General features: G+C 35.7%; 1 protein-coding gene and 1 pseudogene across 2 annotated transcripts; both read left to right on the forward strand.

The window, feature by feature from the left end:
* Nucleotides 1–2,970: 2,970 nt before the first annotated feature.
* On the forward strand, nucleotides 2,971–9,294 carry LOC145055293 (GDSL lipase-like). The gene is made up of 6 exons (XM_079003591.1): nucleotides 2,971–3,348; nucleotides 3,435–3,556; nucleotides 3,632–3,818; nucleotides 8,590–8,624; nucleotides 8,704–8,953; nucleotides 9,045–9,294. Exons 1-6 carry the CDS (start codon nucleotides 3,087–3,089, stop codon nucleotides 9,134–9,136), a joined length of 948 nt encoding a protein of 315 aa, XP_078859717.1. The 5' UTR covers nucleotides 2,971–3,086; the 3' UTR covers nucleotides 9,137–9,294.
* A 1,726-nt stretch (nucleotides 9,295–11,020) lies between these two features.
* Nucleotides 11,021–12,642, forward strand: LOC145055294 (GDSL lipase-like; annotated as a pseudogene). The gene is made up of 5 exons (XR_013685131.1): nucleotides 11,021–11,443; nucleotides 11,531–11,655; nucleotides 11,730–11,951; nucleotides 12,029–12,237; nucleotides 12,328–12,642. The product of XR_013685131.1 is annotated as a GDSL lipase-like (transcript).
* The last annotated feature ends 2,629 nt before the right edge of the window (nucleotides 12,643–15,271 follow it).

Here is a 15,271-nt window from a genome sequence, read left to right on the forward strand (position 1 = left end):
ACGAATATATTAGAATGTTGTTATTATTAAATTTCAGGTTCAAGAATTTTATTATTCTTCATTATTATTCAAATAGAAAAACATTGTACAAAAAACAATATCATAGAACATCATTCTAATAGAATAACATTTTGTTTTTTTTTTTAATTTAATAATATGAATAAATGTCTTTTTTAAAATAACCAAAATGATGGGTTCACAATCATTCCTACATCTACACAATAATAACCTAAGCCTATATATATATATATATATATATATATATATACACACACACAGAGAGAGAGAGAGAGAGAGAGAGAGAGAGAGAGAGAGAGAGAGAGAGAGAGAGAGAGAGAGAGAGAGAGAGAGAGAGAAGGTATAAATTAAAGACAAAATTGAAAAAAAATAGTCCCTGTGGTATGTATTTTTTTGGGGTTTTAGTCCAAACCATGACTTTTTTGGATTTATAGTCCTTTTGAGCTAGTTTCATTGTGTTTTTAGTCCCTATGAATAGTGAAATGACTGTAATACCCTTGGGTTATTTAATTTTCATTTCTTTCATTTTTTTAAAATCTAAATACTTATTTATTTATTTAACTAATTAAAAAATAAAAGTCTCTCTCTCTCTCTCTCTCTCGTTTGTGTCGATTCCAAAGAAATCCAAATCCAAATAAACAAGTTTACGCATGTGCTTTCACTGTCAATTCTTCCCTCTCGTTGCTTTTGCTCACATCCCCTACCTCCATTACAACCATCCGAAAGAAAAAATCGTAGACCACTGTGGAAACTGGTCTGTCCGAACACCATCACCATTTTTCAATTGCCGATCGATTGGTGCACAACTATGTTAAAATTGATTCACTCTAGTATGATCACACCCCCATTCTCTTGCAATGGATCGATTTCACATGTAACCCACAAGAACAACCATGAAATTAGGGAAGAGCTGAGTAGGAGGAGGATATAAGCTACCAGAAACCACATCCAGATTTCTAAAAAAATGTTATGTCACAAGTTTCATTTTGATTACTTTAGAAGAGGAAAATGACGAACCTGTAACCTAAGAACTCTTGAAAAAATTGATTTCAAACTTCAACCCCAAGAAACCATAGTTTTTTGTTTTGTTTTTTTGCTGAAATCAAAAATTAATCTTCGTTTCATCTGTTTGTAGAAATCGTGTTGAACATCAATTTCACCAATGGAATTAGGTTGAACCTGTGTTGATCTGTGTGCATAACTTTATAGATAAAGAATAATGATTATTCTCGATTGATTGGTGAACGTCGAGGGTGAAGAAGGATACAGGAATTGTGATGTTGGTTTCAATTGGATTCTCATCTAGGGTTTGGGATATCAGGTTTGTTCTTTGTACTCTAACTTTGGAGATGGAACTGATCCTTGAAATTGGGAAGGTAAGATGAGAAGAAGGAAGACAAGCTGTTATAGATTAATTGGGAAGTGAGGATGAACAAGAAGATGATTCGATGTTCTTCTTTCATCATGAGAGAGAGAGAGAGAGAGAGAGAGAGAACACGAACATCATATCTGTAATGTTGCTGCTTGCATCGTCTTCAATGCATCTAGGTTGAAAGGGTTGAACTGTGATGATATTCTTCCCAAAACTAGTCTTAACCTTCATTTTCCAATGATTCTTCTTTCGTTAAATCCATCTGTGGCAACATCGGTGTCTACTAACATGTATGATGATGCGCAAAGCTTGATGGAAGGACTTTCTTCATCGAACTTTTGATTGTGCACTGTCTCATTTGAGTTTGCATTCTTCTTGTTCTTCCGTATGATGAAGATAACAAAGAGGATGAAGATGAAGTAGGGGTGAGCGCGGTGTGGTTATTAGATAAAACCTCACCACTAACCGCAAATGCGGTTAATCCATTTTCTAAACCGCTTGGTGCGGTTATTTTTACGATGTGGTTAGGCGGTTATTTTTGCGGTGCAGTTTTGTTTTTATTGTGTTGCGGTTATTAACCGCATGAATTTGGTGCGGTTATTTTGTGTGGTTTTTAACCACATGTTAGAGCTCAAATGGTTTTAAGAGTTCAAACATATTACTTGTAATAATAAAAAATCATAAGATATAAGACAATTAACTTAAATTACAAACAACTAATATCTTAAAAACATCAAATCAATAGTAATTAACAATAAATATCTTAAAATTGTTTAATTTCACCATTTTTCAAAGTTAAACATAACAAAGACCAACACTTTTGTCTTCTACTATTTTATCTATTTTTTATCCATGAAATTTGTCTTATTTTTAATATTTAATATATTAATAATTAATAAAAAAATTGTATATAATATATGTGGTGCGGTGCGGTTTTTTTACGGTTTTTCAAAACTAATAACCGCACCGCACCACAAATTTGCGGTTTTTGAAAAACAGAAAACCTCACCATCGGTTTTTATTGCGGTTGCGGTTTATGCGGTTTTTGCTCACCCCTAAGATCAAGATGGCTACGGGAAGAAGGGTTGGTTTGATGAGAAGAGGTACAAGATGAGAAAAATCAAGTTGAGAGAGAGAGAGAGAGAGAGAGAGAGAGAGAGAGAGAGAGAGAGAGAGAGAGACTTTTATTTTTTAATTAGTTAAATAAATAAATAAGTATTTAGATTTAAAAAAATGAAAGAAATGAAAAATAAATAACTTAAGGGTATTATAGTCATTTCATTATTCATAGGGACTAAAAATGCAATGAAACTAGTTCAAAATGACCATCAATCCAAAAAAGTCGTAGTTTGGACTAAAACCCAAAAAAAATGCATACCACAGGGACCATTTTTGCAATTTTGTCTAAATTAAATATTGAAAAAATATGGGATATAACTATAACATATTTTAAAATCAGAGGGTTAAAGTTGTAAAATAAAAAAAGGAGCGTTTACGTAACTTTCATTATCTTCCACGTGGATCAAAGCACATTTTTACAAAAAAAAAAAAAAAAACACCATTCTTGCAAAGCTTTTTAGAAACAGCCCCATTTTTCACAAAATTCTCTAGTCCATAATGCTTTAAATGGAAGGCAATGTAAATACTTAGTGTTTAGTGTGAATGTGAAGCTATAAGATCAACTTTAGACATATATATGGCTCTTGCAAAAAGCCATTTGGGTGTCTCACTTGTTGTTTCTTGTCTGTTGATCCTTACAGGTTGCGAGAGTTCTCAGGGGCATTTCAACAAACATGTTGCCCTCTTCATTTTTGGTGATTCACTTTTCGATCCTGGAAACAACAACTACATAAACACTACTACTGATCTCCAAGCGAATTTTTGGCCTTATGGCGAATCATACTTCCATCCTCCAACCGGAAGATTCTCCGATGGTCGTATCATCCCTGATTTCATCGGTAACAACCACCAAATTCTCAATCTCGATCTTTTATTATAAATCGACATCTTTCTTATTCCTAACTTGATTCACTTCTATTAACAGCTCAGTTTGCTGGATTGCCTCTCATTCCTGCCTATCTCGACCCCCATAATAATGAATTTCTGTATGGAGCAAACTTTGCATCAGCGGGATCTGGTGTATTAGATGAAACTCGACCTACAGTTGTATGTGTATATACCTTCTTCGTTTCTACCATTGAATCTCCTCCTCTTTCATATATCATGAATTAATGAATGTAGGCAGTTAAGCTCACGACACAGCTACAGTATTTCACCGATTTAGTGAAACGTTATAGGAAGAATGTAGGTGATGCGAAAACCGAGCAGCTATTGTCCGATGCTGTCTTCTTGTTCAGTTCCGGAAGCAACGATTATCAGTTCCTCCTCGAAAACAACGAAAGTAGTCTTCTTTTTGACGAGTACGTGGAAATGTGTTGGCAAATTAGCAAATCAAAACGAGAGGAAAAGAAGGGAGACAGAGTAGCCAAATGCTTGTTTATTGAATGATTAAAGCTGGAAAAGTTACATTCAAAATAGCTAACAACTGAACTTTAAATACACTAAAAATGAAACTGAAAGCAGATAAATCAGCAACGTTCTTTTACTTGGCAACACTCCCACGTGTCCCTATTATTCTCCAGATTACATGGTCAACATTGACTAACATTTCTCCCCCTTAATGTTGACTTTCTTCTCCAAGTCTGCAACACCAATGAGTGCCCTCATTTCTGCAAATTTTATCCTTGGCATTGCTTTTGTTAATACATCAGCCTTTTGTTGGTCTCCACTTACATGCTCCACCTCAATCTGTTTCTTTTCAACACACATCCGGATAAAGTGGTATTTAGTATCTATGTGTTTGCTTCTCCCATGGAAAACCGGATTCTTAATAAGGGCAATAGCTGATTGATTGTCTATAAACAACTTCACCTTTTGTGCTTTCTGTCCAACCAAGTCACCAAACAGGTTCCTAAGCCACAATCCTTGACATGCAGCTGCAGTAGCAACCATATACTCAGCTTCACACGAGCTAAGGGCCACCGTTTGTTGTTTCTGTGATGTCCAAGTTATCAAATTTCCTGAATAGTAGTAAGCTACACCTGTGGTTCCTCGCCCATCTTCTCGATCATTGCTATAGCTGCTATCACTATAGCCCACAAGCTTACCATCACCGCCCCTGCGATAAATCAACCCATACTCGGTTGTTCCTTTCACATATCTGAGGATATGTTTTATGGCTGCATAGTGGCTTTGTTTAGGATCTTGCATATACTTGCTCACTACTCCAATGCTGTAATTTAAATCGGGTCTTGTGTGAACTAAATACCTTAGACTTCCAACAATTTTCCTGTAATTTGTTGCATCTACAGGTTCCCCATATTCATCTTTTGTTAGCTTTAGCTTGGCCTCCATTGGATACAGGGATTTATTGCAATCTTCCATCCCTGCTACCTTTAAAATTTTTTCTGCATACCCTTTCTGTGTGAGCATTATCCCATCTTTCTTTTGAGACACTTCTATCCCCAAATAATAAGATAACAAACCCAAATCACTCATATCAAACACCTGTTGCATTTTTTTCTTGAACTCTAGGATTCCTCTTTCACTTGAACCAGTAATTATAAGGTCATCCACATAAACTCCTACAATGAGGACTAGGTTGGGTTTATGTGCCTTATAGACAGCTTGTTCCTGTGCACATCTGGTGAATCCCAGCCTTTTGAGTGATTGGTCCAGCTTTACATTCCAGGCTCTTGGAGCCTGTCTTAATCCGTACAGTGCCTTATGTAGACGATATACCATATTCTCCTTTCCTTTAACTGAGAATCCGATTGGCTGAGAGACATATACCTCCTCCTTAAGGTCTCCATGTAGAAATGCAGACTTGACATCCAAGTGATGTACAAGCCAATTTTCTTTTGTTGCTAGAGCAAGAATCAGCCTGATAGTTTCCAATCGTGCGACTGGTGCAAAAGCTTCTTCAAAGTCAATACCCTTTTCTTGGACATACCCTTTGGCGACTAGGCGGGCCTTGTGTTTGATCACGTTTCCAGCTGCATCTCTTTTTAGCTTGAACACCCACTTTAGCCCTATTGCCTTACGGTTTGATGGCAACTTGGTTAAAGTCCAAGTGTTATTCCTTTCAATTGACCTCAACTCAGACTCCATTGCTTGCTTCCATTCCTTTTCAGTCGATGCTTCTTGATATGTCGTGGGTTCATCATCAATTAACAACAATTCCTGATTTCTTTCATACATCTCCTGTACTTCTGCATCATTCATTCTTGATGTGTTATGGTAGATCTCATTAATTGATCGGAACCCTTTTGCTGGAGTATCATCGAACGAGGCTATTGACCCGCTTCTTTCGTATTCTTCTGAGGTCTGACCTGGGAGAGTTGTTCGTGAGTCAACTCTAGACGAGTTTGACCATGGCGAGTCTTCATTCGTTGGATCACCTGTTACAAGTTCAAATTGAGAGTTATTAGTTAATGGCGTGTAGGGTTCTTCATTTACGCCATCTTCATGTTGTTGGGCTGGTTCATGTTGTTGGGCTATTTCAACATTAGTCCAATAGGGTGTGGTAAGTGGCTCCCCCTTTGTTTCTTCAGTCCAGACCCAACATTTTGCCTCGTCAAAGATTACATCTCTTGCGACCACTATTCTCCGATTTCTAGGATTATATAGTCTATATCCCTTCGTTCCCTCTTCTGTTCCCAGGTAGACCATCGATTCACTTCGATCGCTTAGCTTGGTTAGGCCTCGCAGCTTCCTGACAAATCCCACACACCCAAAAATCTTCAGATGTGCAATCGAGGGTTTCGAACCCTTCCACGCTTCGTACGGTGTTACATCTTTCAAGGCCTTTGTACTAGTTCTGTTCAACACATAAACAGAGTGTCGCACCGCCTCACCCCACAACTGGTCTGGTATCGCCATGGCCTTGAGCAAAGATCTGGTCATCTCCAATATCGTTCTGTTACGGCGTTCCACAACGCCGTTTTGCTGTGGCGTGTGTGGCGTCGTCAATTGGCGTTTTATCCCTGTACGTTCACAAAATTCCAGGAACTGATTGGAATTGAATTCGCCCCCACGATCAGTCCTTAACATCTTGATTCTAAAATCACTTTCTTTCTCCACTTGTGACTTGAATTTCTGGAACATATTAAAGGCCTCATCCTTTGTTTTAATCATATACACCCACATGTATCGTGAATAGTCATCGACTATTAGTAGGAAATATTGGTTGCCTCCCTTTGTTGCTGGTGTAATGGGACCACACAGGTCTGCGTGTAGCAACTGGAGTGGTTCTTTGGCTCTCCACTGGGCCACTTTTGGGAAACTTATCCTTGCCTGTTTAGCCAACATACATCCTTCACACACCTGTGATGGATGGGATAATCGAGGCATACCTGTTACCATTCCTTTTCGTGTCATCTCCCCAAGCGTTTTGAAATTTGTGTGACCCATACGTGCATGCCATAGCCATGAGTCGTCATCAATACTCATAGCTAGGCATACAGGTTTCCCAGGTGTGAGCCTTATTCTATAAAGTCTATTCTTTGACCTGTGGACCTTCATAATTAAGCAACCATCTGCGTCATACATCTTTAATAAATCTTTCTTCATTCCTATGTCATATCCTTCCTCAGTCATCTGTCCCAAACTTATTATATTGCTATTTTATTTGAACCTTAGAACCATCTCCAAATCGTACCTGTCCGGTCACCTTTTCATCAAGCTCTGCAAATAAGGCCTTAGAACCAGTCATGTGGTTACTAGCCCCATTATCCAGATACCACATATCATTATCATTGCTGTCACTTAGTTGGTTCGGGTACACCTTTTCCTCATTTAAGAGAACCATGCTTGTAGTTTCTTCCCCATGTACGGTTAACAGGAGTGCAGGTCCATCTTCGTCTTCAACTAAATTCGCCTCTTGTTCCTGTTGCTTCTTTGCTTTGCACTCAGAAGCAAAATGGCCAAATTCTTGGCACTCAAAGCATTGTATATGACTTTTGTCACGAGGCTTCCGGTTGAAATTCCTAGCTTCTTGTCGTGAACCACCACCCCAGCGTCCACCTCTGCCACGCGTCGAACCCCGACCACGTGAATTGCCTCTTCCTCCCCTGTCACTATTTCTTCCTCTTCCACGACCACCTGTCGTGTTTGACTTGCTTGGACTTCGATGAGTAGAAGAGCCTTCCGTTTTGGCAAGTAACAAGGCATTATCTGCTTGTGTGCTTGTCTTCCGGAGTCGAAGTCGATCTTCATATGCCTTTAGATGCCCAATCGCCTCTTCAAATGGCATGGATTCCATGTCTGAGCTTTGTTCAATCGATGCCACCAGGTTTATGAACCTTTCAGGGACCGTATCAAACAATTTTCTCACAAGTTCTTCATCATCTAATGTTGCTCCTGCACTGCTGTATTTTGAGATCATGGCTGATATTCTTCCTGCATAATCATCAATGGTTTCCGTATCCTTCATTTGGAGACCTTCAAACTCGCTTTGCATAATCATCAATGGTTTCCGTATCCTTCATTTGGAGACCTTCAAACTCGCTTTTCAATACCCTTAGCCTTGCTTTCTGGACTCTTTCTGCACCCACATACCGTGACTTTAGAGAGTCCCACACTTCTCTAGCTGTCTTCTTCTTGGCAGCCTGTGCAAGCATCTCTTCTGGAATTGATTGGAAGATGAAGGCTCAAGCCTGCTTGCTCCTTTTATCGTCCACATCCACTCCGGTTGGTGGCTCAATGGCATCCCACAATCCATGGGTATCCATGATGGCTTCCATCTTAATTGACCAGGTATTATAATTCTGCGAGGTTAGCATTGGGCATTGAAAAGGGAACGGATTGTCTTTGGGTGGATTGGATGATGATGATCCTGTCATGGTAGTGTATCTGATATACTTTGGCATACACCTTAATCAGAACCTTGAAGCTCTGATACCAATTGTTGGCAAATTAGCAAATCAAAACGAGAGGAAAAGAAGGGAGACAGAGTAGCCAAATGCTTGTTTATTGAATGATTAAAGCTGGAAAAGTTACATTCAAAATAGCTAACAACTGAACTTTAAATACACTAAAAATGAAACTGAAAGCAGATAAATCAGCAACATTCTTTTACTTGGCAACACTCCCACGTGTCCCTATTATTCTCCAGATTACATGGTCAACATTGACTAACAAAATGGTGATCGGAAATTTGACTAAAGTATTCAAGGTAATTAACAGTTTCCAATTACATTGATCAACGTATTCAATTCAAACGACATAATTACTTCAATGATCTTTTAAAAAAGGTAATCCATGAAAAAGGAGGAAGGAAAATTGGAATCACTACGCTCACATCATTAGGCTGTTTGCTACCGGTTCGAGCAGAAAGACCAGACAATACATGCGATGAAAAACTTAACATCATATCAAGTCTACACGATAAGGCACTTTCCAAAAAACTGCAAGATCTGACTCAACAATGGGAAGGATTCATGTATTCAAAGTTCGAGCTCCAGACTGAGATTACCAAACGGATGAAAAACCCATCAAAATATGGTTGTAGTACTCCTGAGTTTCAATTCTTTAGTTAAATTGATCATGAACTATCATCGTTTAATTCATTGTTGGGATTTGAATGGATTTGCAGGTTTAAAGGTAGGAAAAGTCGCATCACCCTACAATTTAAAAAGCTTGTTTCAAGGTACGTATGTTGATATCGTTCAACATACCACCCAATAATAGATAAATAAATATTTATAGAGGACTAGTTGAGGCCACGTTTAAAGACAAGTTTAATTTTGTGCTTTCGTGTTTATTCTAGTCTTTAGCTACAAGTTCAGCTTTTTATATTTAATTTTTATATCTACATTTGCATGAAATATATACAACGAGAATTGCTTCAAGCTCTATGTTTCATCTTCTTGTTTTTTTTTTCTTTGAAGATTAGAGCATCTATAATGGATTAAATTCTACCATCAGCAGAGGTTGCATCACGTTTAATTTTGGAATTTTTTTGGTTTGACATGTTTGAGCTCATCGGAGAAAACAAAGGAGATGGGGATGGAAGGGCGGTTGTTGGTTGATATGTGATGGCGTAGGTTGTTGAAGGTGAATGTTGTATCAACGGTGAGAAAACTAAGGAGGTGGGGATGCAAGGGCGGTTGTTGGTTGATATGTGATGGCGTAGGTTGTTGAAGGTGAATGTTGTATCAACGGTGAGAAAACTAAGGAGGTGGGGATGCAAGGGCAGTTGTTGGTTGATATGTGATGGCGTAGGTTGTTGAAGGTGAATGTTGTATCAACGGTGAGAAAACTAAGGAGGTGGGGATGCAAGGGCGGTTGTTGGTTGATATGTGATGGCGTAGGTTATTGAAGGTGAATGTTGTATCAACGGTGAGAAAACTAAGGAGGTGGGGATGCAAGGGCGGTTGTTGGTTGATATGTGATGGCGTAGGTTGTTGAAGGTGAATGTTGTATCAACGGTGAGATGAGAGAAGAGAGGGGTGGCATTTCTTTTGATTTTCAGAAAAGGAACGAAAAGAAAAGGGTATGTTTGTTAGCGAGAGAGATCACCTTTGAAATTGGAGTGGACCCATTATATCTAATATCATTCAAAATATAAAACCAATAATAAAGAAATGATAAAAACGTAAATAAAGTATAACAATCATTATTTGTCCGGTAAAGATTAAATCCGAAACAAAACTTAACTATAACCATGGTCGGAGTTAAAAAATGAGTATTCTAATATAAAGAAATATTTTTCTTAATTTTCGAATGGCCTTGCGACAAGAATTAGAAAATGCCTACAGATTTCCGTAGATAATTATTATTTTAATGAAAGAGAAATTAAATATTATTCTACTTTTATTCCTATAAATCTTCCTATCCAATTAAATGATGACTTGTGTCATATTAATATATTAAAATATCATTAAATGAGCATTAAATGTTATACATGTCACTATTTCATTAGGTAGATAATTTGTAACAAAAAAAAGTAGAAAAATATTTAATTTCTTTTAATGAAAAGAAGCATTTTCCTAAATTTTTGTCGGTATTTTGTCAGTAATTTTCTATTGATTTTTGACATATTTGTTTATGTTGGTAGTTTGTTAAAATCATTGTTGAATTAAGTTTTTTCTTAAAGGATCATTCGTTGTGTTCTCCAACATATCTTTTCCGGTATGAATTTTTCATGGGAAAATATCCACTTTATAGTAATGGCCATACTATCCAAATTCACCTTAAACTCGATTTCAACCGACAATATGTTTATTGTATCGATTTAATGTGTTTGAAAAAACTACATATCATAATCTTGATAAATTTCACAGAAATTAATAACGTGCTTATTTATATATTATATAGACAAACATGCCCTACCTTTTCAATAGTTTGTAACCTAACTCTTAAAACATGTTTGTGATGTTGCATGGAACATGTTTAGAACATCAATGGATCCATTTTTCACTTTATAACTTTCACAAAAATGTTCAAAAAACTATGTTTTATTGTAATAAACATTTAAAATTCATTCAAACTATATTTTATCCAACTAAAGATCTTACTTTGTTTTCTAATAGTTTGATAAGCCTGTTATACTTAAATCGTTAAATTCATATAAAATAGTAGAAAAACTACGTTAAATAATGACTAAAAAATGTTCCTTTTTAAATCAATGTCAACGACAACAACAAACTAGACCAAATTTGCTCTTTACTCTAAATTTAACTACTCCTAGTGAAGGTTGAAGAATGAAGATGATCAGCTTCAGACATATAGCAGTTGCTAAAAGAGATATGGGATTCCGACTTGTTGTTTCGTGTTTGTTCCTCCTCTTTACAGGTTGCCACAGTTCTCAGGGGCATTTCAACAAACATGTTACGCTCTTCATTTGTGGAGATTCACTTTTCGATCCTGGAAACAATAACTACATAAACACTGATCCGGGCTTCCAAGCGAATTTTTGGCCATATGGAGAATCATACTTCAATCCACCAAGTGGAAGATTCTCTAATGGTCGTCTCATCTCTGATTTCGTCGGTGACAATATCTCAAACAACCGCCTATCTTTTTCTTTTTTTCTTTCAATTTTTTTCCTATTATTCTTGATTTTGTTTCTGTTGACAGCTGAATATGCTGGATTGCCTCTGATTCCTGCATATCTCGACCCCCATTATAATGAATTTCTGTATGGAGCAAACTTTGCTTCAGGGGGCGCTGGTGCCTTAGTTGAAACCAATACGAAAAATTTCGTATGTATCCCTTCTTCATATCCACAATTGAGTTTTCTCATATATTGATTTCATATATAAGTTAATGGATGTAGGTACTTGATCTCAAAACACAGCTACAGTATTTCTCCGATTTAGAAAAACCTTATAGGAAAGATTTAGGTGATATGAAAGCCGAACAGCTGTTGTCCGATGCTGTCTACTTGTTTAGCTGCGGATGCAACGACTATCTTGCCCTCACGTCCAACAACCTAAGTAATCTTCATTACGAGGAGTACGTGGGAATGGTGATTGGAAACTTGACCGATGTGTTCAAGGTAATTAAACAGGAATTACGTTTCTAATTAATTAATTATCTTAATATTTTAAACAATTTTTTTCTTAACTTAAAAAGGGAATCTATGAAAAAGGTGGGAGGAAGATTGGTATTGGTACGATCCCACAATACCTGCAACCAAGAACTTAACACAATATCTAGTCTACACAATCGCGCATTTTCCAAGAAATTACAAAAGCTGACACAACAATTTGAAGGATTCATGTTTGCAAACTATGATCACTCGACTGCTCTTAGCGAACGGATGAAGAACCCATCAAAATATGGTACTCGTAGACTCGTAGTTGAGTGAGTTTCATTGATTTGAATTCATGAAGTATCATATGAATCATGGTTGGAATTTGATGGATGTGCAGGTTTTAAGGTAGGAGACAGTTCGAGTTGTGGTAGTGGTCCTTTACGAGGGATTTATAGTTGTGGAGGCAAAAGAGGACTAGGAGAGTTTGAATTGTGTGATAATCCTGACGATTATGTCTTCTTCGATGCCCCTCATCCTAGTGAAGCCGCATGCCGCCAATTCGCAGAGCTGTTTTGGAACGGAGATTCCAAAGTCACATCACCTTACAATTTAAAATCCTTGTTTCACGGTAGGATGTCAAAATGTCCAATGTGACTCGAACACCTAGGACCGTATGAAGGATATTTGTTAAAAATATTAAGGGCTTGGTTAATCTTGGTCTTAATTTTGGAGGCGGGACAGGGGTAGGAGTCACGTCCCAAGCCCCAATGTGGGCCCGTTAATATATATATATATATATATATATATATATATATATATATATATATATATATATATATATATATATATATATATATATACCCGCGTAAAGCGTCGACGATAAATAGCTTTTTTGGAGAATAGTTTTCTTATGGGGAAATATTTATTAAAATTTATTATTAGTTATTATGTAAAAACAATTACCATTTTTAAATATCATGATTATGTTTAGACTTTATATTTATATTGCATGTTTATACATTTAATGTAGATTAATTAATACCAATGTCTTTTTTTGTAAACAACACAAAAAAGCTCCAAATTAGTATCGGTTTATATATATATATATATATATATATATATATATATATATATATATATATATATATATATATATATATATATATAGAGAGAGAGAGAGAGAGAGAGAGAGAGAGAGAGAGAGGTAGGTTCAAATGTTTCTCACATCTATTGTGTGCTAGAGTGCACCAATAACAATTGAGTAAACATTAAATGTATATTAAATGATATCCATATTTATAATTCATGTTTATGGAGACTAATTTAATTCGTCATTAATGTCAATAATAATATTATTTCAAAATGAATTCATATATAAAATAATAAGAGTGTATTCTAGGAGAATGAGAATATATTCTACTAGAATACACCCTCATTCTTCATATTCCATACAAATTTATTATATTTTAAGTGAGTGAGTCCTGAAATAATGTTATTGCTGACATAAAAACCTAGATACGAATTCATTATGAAAGAATGTTATTGCTGACATTAATGACGAATTTAATTAATTTCCATAAAGAGAAAATTATAATTATGGATATCATTTAATATACATACAATTATGGAAACCATTTAATATCTATCATTATTTAATTAAATAATAATATAATTTTACTAAATTCCTATTGGTGCATTCTAGCACACAATAAATGTAAAAAAAATACTTTAACCTATATATATATATATATATATATATATATATATATATATATAAGGCTAGATTATAATGTGGATGAACAACTATTGTGTGGACGTGTGGATTAGGGATGAAAGTGGGTCCAAACCCGGACCGGATGGACCCGGACCCGGAAAACCCGGAACCGGTTAACGGGATTTTGAAGAACAGGAAACCGGACCGGTATATAGGAACCGGTTCCGGTTCGGTTCCGGGTATGGTACCGGGTAAAGTGGGTCTAATACCGAAAAACCCGAAAATATCAAAGTGGGTAAGGTGGAATCGTGTAAAATGGGTTTAGAATCGGAAAACCCGGATTTTTTTTTTATTATTATTATTTTTTTTTGTAATTACCTCAATCTCATATTTTTTCAACCGTTATAGAAAAATTTAATAAACAAAAAATTACATCAAGGTTACATAAATGACCACATTGATTTAAAAAAAAGTATTCTAATATCAAAATTGGTATAATATTACTATGAATTGTGGAAATTAGAAAGAGCATGTTGTAAATAGTCATACAAAACTCATAATCTATTCAACTATTGTAATTTAGTAGGCCTAATAGTGGATACTTCATTTTCTAAGACAATGTTATTATATTCACTTATATGTCATCAAAAATACTATCCTATATAATATTTAGTAAGTTACAAATATAGTCCCTGGGCATATCATTTTTCTAGGTTTGGTCCAAGGGCAAAATAGTCTATTTAGAAATTCACAAACTAATGGCTAGATTTAGTGATTCAGCAACAAATTAAAACCACTGGGACATTTGTTTACAAAATCAAAACTTGGACAGAACCTATGATTAACAGTAAAGTACAGGGACCAAAATTGTTACTCATTTTGAAAAGGTAGAGAATGACACTAAGAAATAATGAGTTGCTTGGTTGGCAACTTGGCATAATGACGTTTCTGCAAATATGTCAAAGTAATTTGAGTCGGAATAAACTCCAGTTCCTCATACGTTTGGTTGGCATTCATGAAATAATATTTAGTTTTAAACAGAATTTAATTTTTGTATTTTGATTTATTTTTAAAGGATTGATGATCATATAAAAGTAATATGCAAAGACTACATTAAACCCGATTCCGATTTTTTAAACCTGGACCCGGTCCATTAAACCCGATTCCGGTTTTTTAAGCAAATCCGGTTCAAAAACCCGGATTAACCGGACCAGTTGGACCCATACCCGAAATACCCGGAATCCGGATAAAAGTAATTTTGAAACCCAATACCCGGACCGTTTAAGAATTTTCCGGTTATACCGGTTCCGGTCCGGTTTTCCAGTTTTATAACTCATCCCTAGTGTGGATCATGATATTTTATGAAAATTACTAAGATAATATGCTCTTTAATAACGTGAATACGTTCAATCTTACAGAACTATTGTTATTTTAATGGATTCTCACCAATTCCAATTCATTTTTGTTCTCATTCATCGTTTTTTATTTATTTTAATTCTTACAGAATACGACTCAATAAACATCTTGATAACACTTTGACAAAATGAGAATAATTAAAAAAAAGTGTATAATAACCTTATAGATGATTTAATTAATGAAAATGTTTAATAATTAAAATAATTATATA

This window comes from Lactuca serriola, chromosome 5 (genome assembly GCF_051521515.1).
Source record: "Lactuca serriola cultivar US96UC23 chromosome 5, Lser_US96UC23_V15, whole genome shotgun sequence".
Classification (NCBI taxonomy): domain Eukaryota; kingdom Viridiplantae; phylum Streptophyta; class Magnoliopsida; order Asterales; family Asteraceae; genus Lactuca; species Lactuca serriola.

Bases quoted from the DNA above. Each gene is read 5' to 3' on its own strand.
- LOC145055293 (XM_079003591.1), top strand. From the start codon at position 3,087: ATGGCTCTTGCAAAAAGCCATTTGGGTGTCTCACTTGTTGTTTCTTGT. The intron at 3,557-3,631 runs GTATGTGTATAT...TAATGAATGTAG, and splicing joins ATGAAACTCGACCTACAGTT to GCAGTTAAGCTCACGACACA. The intron at 3,819-8,589 runs AAATGTGTTGGC...CATTGACTAACA, and splicing joins TCTTTTTGACGAGTACGTGG to AAATGGTGATCGGAAATTTG.